The 15022-nt window shown below is 39.1% G+C and overlaps 1 protein-coding gene across 15 annotated transcripts in view; it reads right to left on the bottom strand.

Annotated features, from left to right (window-relative positions):
* Window positions 1-15022, bottom strand: part of wdpcp (WD repeat containing planar cell polarity effector) — a 231328-nt gene that overhangs the window by 65365 nt on the left and 150941 nt on the right. For all 15 annotated transcript variants that reach the window (XR_009064525.1, XR_009064524.1, XR_009064523.1 and 12 more), the window contains one exon: window positions 12876-13067. Coding sequence is in view for 12 of the 15 variants with exons in the window: in XM_057847347.1 (XP_057703330.1) it covers window positions 12876-13067 (192 nt within the window). In the remaining 3 variants the exon portion in view is untranslated. The remainder of the gene's footprint in view (window positions 1-12875; window positions 13068-15022) is intronic.

Here is a 15022-nt window from a genome sequence, read left to right as displayed (position 1 = left end):
GACTCCCCTGATTATAAGACGACCCCTTCTTTTTCAAGACTCAAGTTTGAATAAAAACTTTTTGAACACCAAATTAATTTTTGTACAGAAAATAATTACAGTACATGTGAAACAAATGATCATAACAATATATTTGAGAGAAAAAGCCTGTTATTTTGCCTCATTCAAATGTTAATATCTGAACATTTAAATATGTAAACTAAAGTGCAATCACATTAGTAAATGAATGGCTTCCGGTTTTTGAAATGTAAATAAACCAATCTATTGTGATAAAACAACAAAATTGCAATAACTGCATTAACCATCAAAGTGAAGTCTAACTGTAACTGTAGTCTTGAAACAAATCTGAAAGGAAAAACATTTCAATAAAATAATGCAAACTGGTTAAACTTGAGAGTAGCTGAGATCTGTCATGACAGAACATCGCTTCAATGATATCTGGCGCCATCTAGCGTCGTGAATGGGTATAACTTCTAGACCGCGAATATAAGACGACCCCCACTTTTTCTGTCTTATTTCAATGCAAAAAACACCGTCTTATATTAGGGCCGATGCGGTAATTAAAAAAGATAATGAGGCAAATGTGACACACAGAATGGCTTGCTAAAATTTGCTTAAATATATTGTTCTATGTAAAGGTTGTCAGCCTAGGTCGGCCCCCCACATTTTTACCACACCAAATCTGGCCCCCTTTGCAAAAAGTTTGGACACCCCTGATCTAGACTTTTAGAGTTGGTTTTGGATGCTTTCCCAGCTTTATACATACAGTGCCTTGCAAAAGTATTCGGCCCCCTTGAATCTTGCAACCTTTCGCCACATTTCAGGCTTCAAACATAAAGATATGAAATTTAATTTTTTTGTCAAGAATCAACAACAAGTGGGACACAATCGTGAAGTGGAACAACATTTATTGGATAATTTAAACTTTTTTAACAAATAAAAAACTGAAAAGTGGGCGTGCAATATTATTCGGCCCCTTTACTTTCAGTGCAGCAAACTCACTCCAGAAGTTCAGTGATGATCTCTGAATGATCCAATGTTGTCCTAAATGACCGATGATGATAAATAGAATCCAAATGTGTGTAATCAAGTCTTCGTATAAATGCACCTGCTCTGTGATAGTCTCAGGGTTCTGTTTAAAGTGCAGAGAGCATTATGAAAACCAAGGAACACACCAGGCAGGTCCGAGATACTGTTGTGGAGAAGTTTAAAGCCGGATTTGGATACAAAAAGATTTCCCAAGCTTTAAACATCTTAAGGAGCACTGTGCAAGCCATCATATTGAAATGGAAGGAGCATCAGACCACTGCAAATCTACCAAGACCCGGCCGTCCTTCCAAACTTTCTTCTCAAACAAGGAGAAAACTGATCAGAGATGCAGCCAAGAGGCCCATGATCACTCTGGATGAACTGCAGAGAGCTACAGCTGAGGTGGGAGAGTCTGTCCATAGGACAACAATCAGTCGTACACTGCACAAATCTGGCCTTTATGGAAGAGTGGCAAGAAGAAAGCCATTTCTCAAAGATATCCATAAAAAGTCTCGTTTAAAGTTTGCCACAAGCCACCTGGGAGACACACCAAACATGTGGAAGAAGGTGCTCTGGTCAGATGAAACCAAAATTGAACTTTTTGGCCACAATGCAAAACGATATGTTTGGCGTAAAAGCAACACAGCTCATCACCCTGAACACACCATCCCCACTGTCAAACATGGTGGTAGCAGCATCATGGTTTGGGCCTGCTTTTCTTCAGCAGGGACAGGGAAGATGGTTGCAGCCAAATACAGGAACATTCTGGAAGAAAACCTGTTGATATCTGCACAAGACCTGAGACTGGGACGGAGATTTATCTTCCAACAGAGCAATGATCCAAAACATAAAGCCAAATCTACAATGGAATTGTTAAAGAATAAATGTATCCAGGTGTTAGAATGGCCAAGTCAAAGTCCAGACCTGAATCCAATCGAGAATCTGTGGAAAGAGCTGAAGACTGCTGTTCACAAACACTCTCCATCCAACCTCACTGAGCTCGAGCTGTTTTGCAAGGAAGAATGGGCAAGAATGTCAGTCTCTCGATGTACAAAACTGATAGAAACATACCCCAAGCGACTTGCGGCTGTAATTGGAGCAAAAGGTGGCGCTACAAAGTATTAACGCAAGGGGGCTGAATAATATTGCACGCCCCACTTTTCAGTTTTTTATTTGTTAAAAAAGTTTAAATTATCCAATAAATTTTGTTCCACTTCACGATTGTGTCCCACTTGTTGTTGATTCTTGACAAAAAATGAAAATTGTATATCTTTATGTTTGAAGCCTGAAATGTGGCGAAAGATTGCAAGGTTCAAGGGGGCCGAATACTTTTGCAAGGCACTGTATCAACAATCCTTGATCGCAGGTCTTCACACAGCTATTTTGACCGAGCCACTATGCACATCAGACAATGCTTTTCATCAAGACAATTATTAACAGGTGTGTGTTTTATAGTGGGCAGGGCAGCTTAAAACAACTCATCAGTTATTGGGCACACACCTGACTTAAATTGTTTTGTTAAAATTTCCTCCTTAGACAGAGGCTTCACTTAATTATTTTTCCCCCTTCTGTCATTGTTTGCATGCTATCCACATTAAAATATGAAAACCTGTACGGTTAATGTTTGGGTGGTTTTAGTTAAAGCAGACACTGTTTTTACATCTGACAAAGATCTTTGAAGATTTTGACAAAGATCAGATCACATTTGATGGTGATTTTATGCAGAAATGTCAGAAATTCCCCCAAATTTAGATACTTTTTCATATCACTGCACATGCATTTTCTGCTTGCGACGCTAATTTGTCAGGTTCTGTGCTACAGTTTTACCAATAAAAAAAACAGTGGAGCCCTAGGTACCATTCAACTTGTGTATATACTGTACTGTATGTAAGAAGATATGGCGCTTCCGAAGGAAAACATAACTATGATAATGAATTAGAGTTTGACCCTCCTCTAGGGTTTGCCATTTGTTTTTCAAACCTGAATTAGGAACCCTGAAGCCTCTTTGGAATGAAGAAAATCTTCACGCTCGTGTACACCAGACTGTCAATCATGGACAACAATGATAAGCTCTTGATTTTCAACTCAAGGTTAAACAAGTGCAGCTTCTGCCCAAGCACGAGCGATAAACAAACGTCATCGTCAAACATCATCGGCAGAATGGGTGACGACTGCAAACAACGTGGCTGATCCGATTTAAAAGCAGTGACAATTGAAAATGAGAAACCTGGATCATAAGCGGACCGACAGTTGTGCACTCGCTCAGTGGAGCTTTCATAGAGCATCTTCTTTTTAGAAAGGCGGGGTTGAGCGCGACCTGTGCTGAGCATGGCGGCTTTGGTTAAACCATACCATTTCATTTTGCCGTGTGGACAGAAAGACGGCTTGCCTCCCATCAAAGCTGCTAGGCGCCACTTTTTTTTTTTTTTGGCACGCACTGTCAAAAAGGGACTTAGGGGGAGGAAGGGGTTTGATTTTGTCTGCGCATGGTCTGCAGCACGTTGACTGTCCTCCTGAAAGCTTTTTCTTCTTATTTTTCTGCTCCCAGTAATCCCCCTGGAGCGGGCTCCTGCTGCTTCCTGGGGGGTGACGGTGGGAAACTGAGGGGGGGTCAGTGCATGGCAGGACTGGGATGCTTTACAAAAATATTGAGGAGATATTCACCATTCCATCTCGCTTATTGCGTTTCCTTGTGCGATGTCATTGAAGGCATCGTTGTGTAAGAGAGGAAGCTGAAGGTGGAGAACCAGGAAGTGAGAAGTGTGGGTTCTTATTTTACTCTGTGTTCCAATTCAATGTGAAAAACGTTGTTTCCTGTCATAAGACAAAATTAGTTTACCTTAAGTATCTGGATTTCCAGTTAGGGTTTCAAGACTATGTTAGGGTTTCAAACAAGAGCAGGTGTTTTACATTAGGTTTGGATTCCAGTGTTTGTTAAAGACAGGTAAAGGATTTCAAGTTAGGGATTCAAAACAGATTTAGGGTACAGAATTTGGAAATTAAGCTTTAGTTAGCATTTCAAACGGGGTAAGGTCTCAAATGAGGGTTTTATGTGTTTGAAGTAGGGCTGTCAAACGATTAAAATTTTTAATCGAGTTAATTACAGCTTAAAAATTAATTAATCGTAATTAATCGCAATTCAAACCATCTATAAAATATGCCATATTTTTCTGTAAATTATTGTTGGAATGGAAAGATAAGACACAAGATGGATATATACATTCAACATACGGTACATAAGTACTGTATTTGTTTATTATAACAATAAATCAACAAGATGGCATTAACATTATTAACGTTCTGTTAAAGCGATCCATGGATAGAAAGACTTGTAGTTCTTAAAAGATAATGTTAGTACAAGTTAGAGAAATTTTATATTAAAACCCCTCTTAATGTTTTCGTTTTCATAAAATTAGTAAAATTTTCAATCAAAAAAATAAACTAGTAGCCCGCCATTGTTGATGTCAATAATTAGTTACACAATGCTCATGGGTGCTGAAACCCATAAAATCAGTCGCACCCAAGCACCAGCAGAGGGCGACAAAACGCCAAAAAACACAAGTAACAAGTGGACATTGCACTGTGCTGTCATTTTAATCTGTTTGAGCGGGGCATGTCCGCTAATTGTGTCAAATATTTTAACGTGATTAATTAAAAAATTTAATTACCGCCCGTTAACGCGATAATTTTGACAGCCCTAGTTTGAAGTCAACGTTATGGTTTCAAACTAGTTTCATGAACGGCTTGGGTTATGTACTGTATACAGTACTACAGTATGTTAAGGCTTCAAATTAGGACTTGAAAGCAAGGATAGGATTTTAAGGTAAGCTTTTGAGTAAACTTTAGTTTTTAACAATTGTTCTGGTTTTATATTAAGGTTTGGGGCTGATTTTAGGGTTTCAAACAAGGGAATATTAGTGTTTTAAGCCACTGTTAGGGTTTCAAATTAGGGTTTTAAATCAGAGTTAAATTTAGTGTGTCAGTTTAAGACTTGGTTAGCATTTCAAACACATGTTAAGGTTTCAAATGTTTTCATTCAAATGATCAAATGTGTTTTAATGGGTTGAAGGCAAGGTTTTGCTTTTTAACAGGGTTTCATGACATGTTTTTGGGTAAAAAGATTTATGGTGGGGGGTGTCAATTTAGAGAAATAAGGGTTACGATTTTAAGTTAAGCTTTTAAAGACAATTTCAGAGTTCAGTTAAGGTTTATACGTAGGTCCATGTACCTTTTAGACATTAATTTTTTTTCTTCTAATTTTGGAAAATGAGCCCAATTCTGTGTTTTGTTTTTATGTGTATTAACAAAAAATGAGAAATGAATCGTCTCCCGTTTCCAACTTAAAAGCTGCTAATTAAATAATGGAAAATGAGACTAAATCCATTTTTCCAATATCAGTTTATTGAAGTTGAAAAAAAAAATACGTCCAATATTTGTGTTTTCCACTAAGTTCGCTTTTACAATTAACCATGAATTAATATTATGCAGCTGCAGCAAGACCTTGTTCGTCTTGTTGAAGAAGAACATGTTCTTCTGGGTCAAGGCTCATTGTTAAAGCGAACTTGGTGGAAAACAAATATTGGGCGTATTTTGTTTTTTGACATCAGCTTAATAAACTGACATTGGAAAGACGGATTACGGCTCATTTTCCGTTATTGAATCGGGAATTGGTAGACGATTCATGTCTCGTTTTTTGCTAACACACATAAAAACAAAAAACAGAATTGGGCTCATTTTCCGTTTTTTGCTTTCCAAAATCAGAAGTAAAAACGAGTGGACTTTATAGCCTATTTTAGGGTTTTAAATTAGGGCATATTAGGGTTTGATGCAAGTGTAGCTAATGTTTCACGCTAAAGTGTGTATTTCAAATTTATACAATTTTAAGTTTTCAAGCCAGGGTTATGATTGTAAATTCGGCTTTGAAACCTAAGTTAGGCTTTTAAAATTAGTTTTGGAAGCTAATGGAAGATTTTCAAACAAGTTTGGGTTTCAAATGAGTAATTAAAGCTAGGGTTAAGGTTTTAAGACAATGCTGCTTCCATTTCAAACGCAGCTTCCGGTTGTGCCTGGCTTTGCAACGGCCGAGAGCAGCGGTGAGCACCTGGAAGTGCAAGGAAGCTCGACACCGGAGTAGGAAAACGAAGAAAGAGATGCAAAGACGACGGCGTACGACCAGAAGCGGACAGGACAGCGCGGCCCCCGCTAAGTAGCTTTCTCCTGCTTATTGGTTTCAGTGACTGCTCCAAACTATTCTTCCCATTCTCCCTCACTCTTCCTCTCTCGCTGGCTGGCAACCCCCCCCTTGCACCCCTCCGCGGCGTGAAAGATAAAGCGGACGGGCCCGACTGTGTGGCTGGCCCTTGTTCACAGCAGCGGCCTTTTGAAGCCAATTTTCCAGCTCACGGAGCAGAGAAAGACGAAGAGAGACGGGCTGCGGAGATGGAGGCACTCGGAGGAGAGTCCGGGGATGATGGGATGGGCGGGGAAGGGAAGCGGAGGGGCCGCAGAGGGGGTGGGAATGGGAAGTTTTCCGAAGGTGAATTAGGATTAGAGTTCAAGAAAACACCTTTAATTCATTAGTTGCCATTGACGGAAAGGAACGTCCAATTCAAATGATAGCTGCTAGCCCTCCCTGTCAAAATGTAATGGACACCATCAATGAGCTACTGACAGGTTTATACTGAGTTTTTGGGCCAAAATTGTGTGTTTCTAGCAGGATTATTTTTTACACAAAAGCAATACAATTTGTAATTTAAATTTGCCAGTGGTTCAGCAACCCTTGATTTACATTTCCAGTCAATACGTTTCAGTAAAACACTGCACACACCTTTAACTCATTCACTGAAAGCTCTAAGATTTCTCTGCTTTTTGGAGCATTTTGTGTGACTTTTCAAGACCCACACGTGTTCTTTTTAACTTTTCCCATTTAAATATGGGCTAGTTTAACCATGAACAAATATTTTCAAACTTTTTATGAAAAGAAATATCAACCTGAAGAATGACTGGATTTTGTGTCACTGTATGGCAAAGTGACTACATTTCTCATAAATGAAAGTTTGTCAAAACGCAAAGTCTCTTTGGATTGACAAGTCAGGTGCATCGCACCAAGAATTCGGAAAATAAAATGATGGCTTTTAGAGAAAACATCTTTGCATGGGGGAACATTTTAATTCATTTTCTTCTACTGATGCGATGGTACATAAAATACAATCCATAGGAATTGGCATTCAAAATGGACTGGATGTCTATCGCCGTTAAATGCAGTTATTGAGTTTGTGAAAAAACTGCGAAAATGTAGTTAAAAAAACCTTCAAGATTAAAACAGTAACATTATTAAGTTTCGAGCCTTTTTGATTGCCTGTTACTTGGGGATTCCCTTCTCGGATTGACAAAATTCAGTTAACAATTTCCACTGTAGGGCTGCCGCAATTAACCAGCTAAGCGCCAACTAATCGATTATCAAATAAAAGGGCAACAATTTTTATAATTGATTGTTTCAAACATTATTTTTCGAAACAAATGTCCAAATCTTTTTCTTTGAGCCCCTTACCGAATATTTTTCTGTAGTGCTTGATGAAAGCAGACTGATTCCTTAGTAATTCACCAAAACAAGAAATTTGCAATTTCCTACTTTTGCTTTGGAAAAAATAGATAGTTAAATAGTTACAATTTTTGTCATACAGTGCCCTCCATAATTATTGGATTTATAATAATTATGTGTTTTTTAGCTTCTAATAATTTTTTTTCTTCTAAATAATATGGGACCTTAATGGAAAAAAAGAGAAAAATCCAACCTTCAATACAAGTGCATTTATTCAGTGGGGAAAAAAATCCCACATAAAGAAATAATTATTTGACATCAAATAATGTGTGTCACAATTATTAGCACCCCGGTGTTAATACTTTGTACAACCCCCTCTTGCCAAAAAAACAGCACCTAATGGTGCTATACTTATATAGCGCTTTTTCACCTTTCAAGGCGCTTTACACTATCTCGCCATCCACCTACTGGTGACGCAGCACCAGGAGCAATGTGGGGTTCAGTGTCTTGTTCAAGGACACTTAGACGAGTTCATCAGGGCGGAGACTTGAACCCACAACCTCTGGGTTGGGGGGACAACTACTCTACCACTGAGCCACGCCACCCCGCAGTCTACACACCAACAAGCTGTTTGGGAGGCATGCACGGAGAAAACCTTTCCTCACTCACAATCATAAACGCAAACGTCTGGAGTTCGCTAAGCGGTATTGGGGCTTCAACTGGGACCGTGTGCTTTGGTCAGATGAGACCAAGATTGAGCTTTTTGGCAACAAACACTCTAGTGCCACGAAAGATGCGCATGCTGAAAAGCACCTCATACCCACTGTGAAGTATGGGGGTGGGTCAGTGTTGCTGTGGGGCTGTTTCACTTGCAAAGGCCCTGGGAACCCTGTTAGGGTGCATGGCATCATGAATGCTTTGAAATACCAGGACATTTTAAATCAAAATCTGTTGCCCTCTGCCTGAAAGCTGAAGATGGGTCGTCTCTGGGTCTTTCAGCAAGACAACGATCCTAAACATATGGCCAAATCTACACAGAAATGGTTCACCAGACACAAAATCAAGCTCCTCCCATGGCCATCTCAGTCCCGAGACCTCAACCCCATTGAAAACCTGTGGGGTGAGCTGAAGAGGAGAGTACAGAGGAAAGGACCCAGGTCTCTGGATGATTTAGAGAGATTCTGCAAAGAGGAATGGCTGAAGATCCCTCTTTCAGTCTTTTCCCATCTTGTGAAACGTTATAGGAGAAGATTAGGTACTGTTTTGTTGGCAAAAGGGGGTTGTACAAAGTATTAACACCAGAGGTGCTAATAATTGTGACACACATTATTTGATGTCAAATAATTATTTCTTTATGTGGGATTTTTCCCCCCCACTGAATAAATGCACTTGTTGTATTGAGGGTTGGATTTTTCTCTTTTTTCCCATTAAGGTCCCATATTATTTAGAAAAAAAAATGTATTAGAAGCTAAAAAAACATAATTATTATAAATCCAATAATTATGGAGGGCACTGTATATAGTGTATAAGTTTTTGGTTCTAATGGTAAATTACAACTGAAATATTAAACCAAGAATAATACAACACAAAATCACGTAATTGATATGAGCTGATTAGTCACCTCATCGCAAAACTTAGTCAAAGGATGATTTTGATAGTCAACTATCCTTTGTGCTAGTGCTGAGGTCTAGACCAAAACATTTTCACGGATTAAATTTCTTGAGGTACATCCAGATATGTTACTCAGCTAAATTACCGCACGGTGTTCTTAAAAGTAATGAAGAAATGAAAATACATCCTACTTCCTCCTCTTTCCAAACTAAACGTTTTAATTTAAGGTGGCGCGTCTTTTTAAATGTGTTTCTTGTTGCGCCACCATGCAGCGTGGAGCCAAAGTCAATATTAATTAAAGCCGGCAAATACAGATCAAACAAGTGCAGGGATAGTGTTTGGCGACAGATAACGGGAGGGGGAAAAAAAAATAAAATTACATACACGCGTGCCTGTAAGGACGAAAACATTCATCTGTTGTTTACATTTCATTAGGAAAAATGAAGAATGTGGTGTGTTTTGATAGCACTGCTGAACATTTATTCAGTATCCTTGATATAAAGTATACTACTAGGACAATTCAGTGAACTAGTAGAAGGACTGTCTTAATAGAATTTTCTTTTTTCAAATGACATTTCTGCACAGGAGTAAGACTACTGTGACATTCAATTTGTACATCTAGTTAAGTAATAGGCAAGTACAGTTTTGGCATGACTTGCATTTTAAGTCAGCTAGTGAGTAGACGTACTTACAGAATTTTTCAGAATAGAGGCCGCAACTCTTTTCCCTCTCTTTGATCCCTGCGGCTTTAATGACGAAGTGGCTAATTTATGGATTCTTACAGGCTAATAAGTTTCATGCCTTCCTGTATAATTCATTTTACTTGGCAACCTGGAGCATAATTGAGACGATGCCTTTTTGGATGCCTTCATAATCTCTACATACAAGCATGAGTGTTCCAATATCCAACAACACTCAGAGTTTTTAGAGTGAGTTTTCGAACACACATTTAGCAAAAGCATACCTGAGGAGGGAAGAAGAGTTACTTACAGGTACATGCCAACTTGTTGAGAGAAGATCCTTGGTGCTACTACAGAAGAACAATTTAAGACGAACCATTGGTAGTTAGAATATCTACAGTTTGCTATAACATGGCTCTTGGTTGCAAACCCATTGACAAAGATAGCTACTTTATAGAGACTTCAATATACAGTCCCTGACAAAAGTCTTGTCGCTTATCCATTTTGTAGAAACAATTGCTAATAACCCGACTTTTAATTATTCAATTGGTTTCGGAAATGGCTCATATGAAAGCTAAGACCCTCCCAAATGATGTTGAATGTACAAAAATATATTTGTTTTCACTATCCAAAGATTTTTTATTTAATGAAGACATAAAGGTCAAATTTTGGCAAGACAAAAGTTTTGTCGCCTAAAGAAAGTAGTGTTGAAATTGAACAAAAAATATACTTCAAATACAGAAATATGTTACGTAACATTAGTGAATTAACTATTGGTGCTGTGAGATCCAAATTTAATATTTTGTATGACTTCCATGGGCTTGAAGGACGGCATCCATGCGGTTCGGCAAGGATTCATTCAATTTATTAATGAAGTCATCAGGAACATCAAAGAAAGCAGTCTTGCATGCCTCCCAGAGTTCATCAACATTCTTGGGTTTCGTCTTCCATGCTTCCTCTTTCATCCTGTACATGTCTGGTGACTGGACCGAACATGCCCCACAGCATCCCACAGCATCACTGACCCACCCCCCATACTTCACAGTCCCAGCCTGGGACCGTGTGCTTTGGTCAGATGAGACCAAGATTGAGCTTTTTGGCAACAAACACTCTAAGTGGGTCTGGCGTGCCACGAAAGATGCGCATGCTGAAAAGCACCCCATACCCACTGTGAAGTATGGGGTGGGTCAGTGATGCTGTGGGGCTGTTTCGCTTCCAAAGGCCCTGGGAACCTTGTTAGGGTGCATGGCATAATGAATGCTTTAAAATACCAGGACATTTTAAATCAAAATCTGTTGCCCTCTGCCCGAAAGCTGAAGATGGGTCGTCACTGAGTCTTTCAGCAAGACAATGACCCTAAACATATGGCCAAATCTACACAGAAATGGTCCACCAGACACAAAATCAAGCTTGTGAAACATTATAGGAGAACATTAGGTGCTGTTTTGTTGGCAAAAGGGGGTTGCACAAAGTATTAACACCAGGGGTGCTAATAATTGTGACACACATTATATGATGTCAAATAATTATTTCTTTTTGTGGGATTTTTTTCCCCAATGAATAAATGCACTTGTATTGAAGGTTGGATTTTTCTCTTTTTTTCCATTAAGGTCCCATATTATTTGAAAAAAAAAAATATTAGAAGCTAAAAAACACATCTTAACCAGGGGTGCCAATAATTATGGAGGGCACTGTCGTTAATAAACAGATATTTGATCAATAAATTTCTTCATATTTAACATCTTTCTGTGTGAATATACAATATTAATTAGAACCTAGAAACCTTTAAAAAGGTCATTAATTTTAGGCGGTTCCCTCATTAGTGCAGAATTTACGGTAGTCACTCGTGTGTATATGTGTTTAAAGGAAAAAGGGGGGTAGGAATATGAAGACCACAAAGGGGATAAAAATCTGACTTTTCCAAATGCAGAGAGACTGGGGAGAAAATGGGTTTAGCCTGGCGGACAAAAGGGGAACATATACGCGAGCTGGGAGCGATTCAAGTCGCTGGTGTAAAGCGCTTGCTCCATTTCACACTGCGCATCTGAAAAATAACGACAACAAACACTTTCATTGGACACAGGAGAGAGTCGCGGTGTTCTAAAAGGAGGGTGGGTACACACCAACAAGAGGTGAAGGAGTGTGATAAACGCTCGTTCTAAAAAAAATAATAATAAAGAAGCGACTCGCAGCATCTGCTTTTGATGATTTCAATATTCATGTGTTGATTGGTAACGCTCATCTTCGTTCTCGCCTTCACGAGGGGAATATTTAAGGACGTGCAGAGTTAAGCCCCACGTCGGTAATTTGGGATCTTTCATGGGGGGTTTTGGAGGTGGGAGGGGTGGCAAGTGGCAAATGGGGAGGGGCTTCGCCAGAGGCCGCGAAGATGCTGTGTGTGGGCGTCGCGCTTCACGCCGCTGTGCCGGCTTAGTCGCAGCTTTTGCATATTCAACATGGATGTGCGTAGAAGGTGTGAAGAACAAGGTGCAACGAGAGAGGTGGCACCCTATGGGTGATGAACATCCCGACACCCACGCAAACAAGAAGGGAAAACGCACTAAAAGAAAACATTCTGATGGAAAATGTTAACTCATTGGCTGGCATTGATGGTGGTAGACATCTAATCCATTAGGACTAGAGGGGCCAAATTTAGAAAATGTTACAAAATTTAGATAAATTCAAATCAAAAATTCAAATTAAAAAATGAATTGGTGATATAAAATGCCTATTCCATTTAAGTTTTTCTTATAATTCTCCACCGTATTATTTGTTACTGTTTGTGTCTTGACAAATTTTTTAAAATTTGTCTTCATTGCTATTTATACTTTCCTTGAGTAAGGTGTAATTACATTTTTAAGATTAGGACTTAAAAATGTTTTCTTACTTATTGTTGGCAATTGACGGCCATGGATGTCCAATCCATTTCGACTGGGAGTGGTAGCCAGCAATCATAGTCAAAATGAATTTTATGTCGACCACTTTTTTTCCTGCCATATACTTCAACAACAAACCTTGAGACTTTCCAGGGCCGAGCAGCCGAGCAGAACCAGGTTGTTCCCATGTGCGTTTTTGGAGGTCCAGGGCCACAGCCCCTCATCATGATCACTGGACCTCCACCAACACAGTGCCATGTCCTGCGTCCAGTTTAGTGCCAGGCCTTGATGGGTGCGATGCGCCCACCCTGGCACCTCAACACTTGTCACCTGAGACAACAAAAGCACATTCATAATTCTTGCGTATGTATTCGCCATGTTACACAGTATACCAACCAAACACCCCCACCTTCCACAGTAGATGCACACATCGCCCTGGTCCAGTGGGCTAAGCTGGAGGGGAGTCGAGGGAGGAAGAGGGGGGCTAAACTAATCCAGCCCGGCAGAAAAGTGCTTTCTGCTTATTGCTGACCAGCAAACGCTGGTAGAAAATATATAAATATATATATCTAGGAAGAGATGAGAGGGCGTGTGCGCAGGGTAGATATAGTGTGTTATTATTAACCCACTGATTCCCTCCCCCCGTTTCCCCCCAATCTGTCAGTGATCTCCCATTCAGCGGTTTTGGGCAACACTTTGTTCCCTTTATCATCTCTGAGGCTGCCATCATTTTCATTCAGCCCCATACGCACAAACGCACGCACCACTGAAGCTAAGATGGGTTCTACGACACAGAAATATGTTGTAATAAACAAAATTTTGCTTTATGGAAGGCAATGTCGTTTTTGACATCCTGCTCCCGATTTCACAAGTGACTGCTCTTTAGTTTGACCCGAAACCTCTTATTGATCTGAAAAATTCAATTTATTCTGCTCTCTCTCTCTTCTTATCTTTTGGATGTGTCCTTCCTTCATTCACTCAAACAAGCTTTAGTTCACTTCCTTTAAGCTAATTGTCTCCCTCACTCTTTTTCTTCATTGCCAGCTTGAAACGTCCTGCCTTGCGGATAGAAACAAAGGTTACAGTCAGCGTGCTTTTTGAATGAACATTATTACCGGCGTTGTGCCGAAAAACTCATTGGCTACCATTGACCAGTGTTGTTAATCTTACTTTAAAAAGTAATTAATTACAGTTACAAATTACTTCTCCCAAAAAGTAATTGCGTGAGTAACTCAGTTACCTGAATGCAAGAGTAATTAGTTACTTGCAAGGGCATAGGTTTGCATAAGGACGCTAGGGACAAAACACTACCAACTTTTTAGGATGATCGAATTGTCCCCACCAATTTTTAAGCAACCTTATTTGCACTATATAATGACTTCAGTTATTTAGGTCATTTAGATTGTATTCCCATATGCCGTAAGGGTAGAATTGACTCTACTATTATTGAGTGAATTATTTTCATTATGCTCAGACTTACATTTACCCTTTTTCACTTGCTGAATGTGCCAGTCCATTTTTTCCCCTTCAAACGCATGTTTGATTGGTTGATCGCTTAAATATGTTGACAACATGCCGCTTCCTCCACCCCCATCAAAGAGGATTTATATTAGTTTTTTTTTTTAATCAACAGCACCAGCAGCTACTGTACGTAATGTAAAAAGTAGGGCTGTCAAACGATTAAAATTTTTAATCGAGTTAATTACAGCTTAAAAATTAATTAATCGTAATTAATCGCAATTAATCACAATTCAAACCATCTATGAAATATGCCATATTTTTCTGTAAATTATTGTTGGAATGGAAAGATAAGACACAAGATGGATATATACATTCAACATACGGTACATAAGGACTATATTTGTTTATTATAACAATAAATCAACAAGATGGCATTAACATTATTAACATTCTGTTAAAGCGATCCATGGATAGAAAGACTAGTTCTTAAAAGAAAAATGTTAGTGCAAGTTATAGAAATTTTATATTAAAACCCCTCTTAATGTTTCCGTTTTAATATAATTTGTAAAATTTTCAATCAATAAATAAACTAGTAGCCCGCCATAGTTGATGTAAATAATTACTTACACAATGCTCATGGGTGCTGAAGCCTATAAAACCAGTCGCACCCAAGCGCCAGCAGAGGGCGGCAAAACTCCATAAAACACAACAAGTGAGCGTTTCACTGTACTGTCATTTAAATCTGAGCGGGGCATCTGCGTCAATTGCGTCAAATATTTTAACGTGATTAATTAAAAAAATTAATTACCGCCCGTTAACGTGAT

This window comes from Corythoichthys intestinalis, chromosome 10 (genome assembly GCF_030265065.1).
Source record: "Corythoichthys intestinalis isolate RoL2023-P3 chromosome 10, ASM3026506v1, whole genome shotgun sequence".
In the NCBI taxonomy this organism is placed as follows: Eukaryota; Metazoa; Chordata; class Actinopteri; order Syngnathiformes; family Syngnathidae; genus Corythoichthys; species Corythoichthys intestinalis.
The sequence above is the reverse complement of the archived record's forward strand: the minus strand, read 5'-3'. Positions and strand labels throughout refer to the sequence as shown.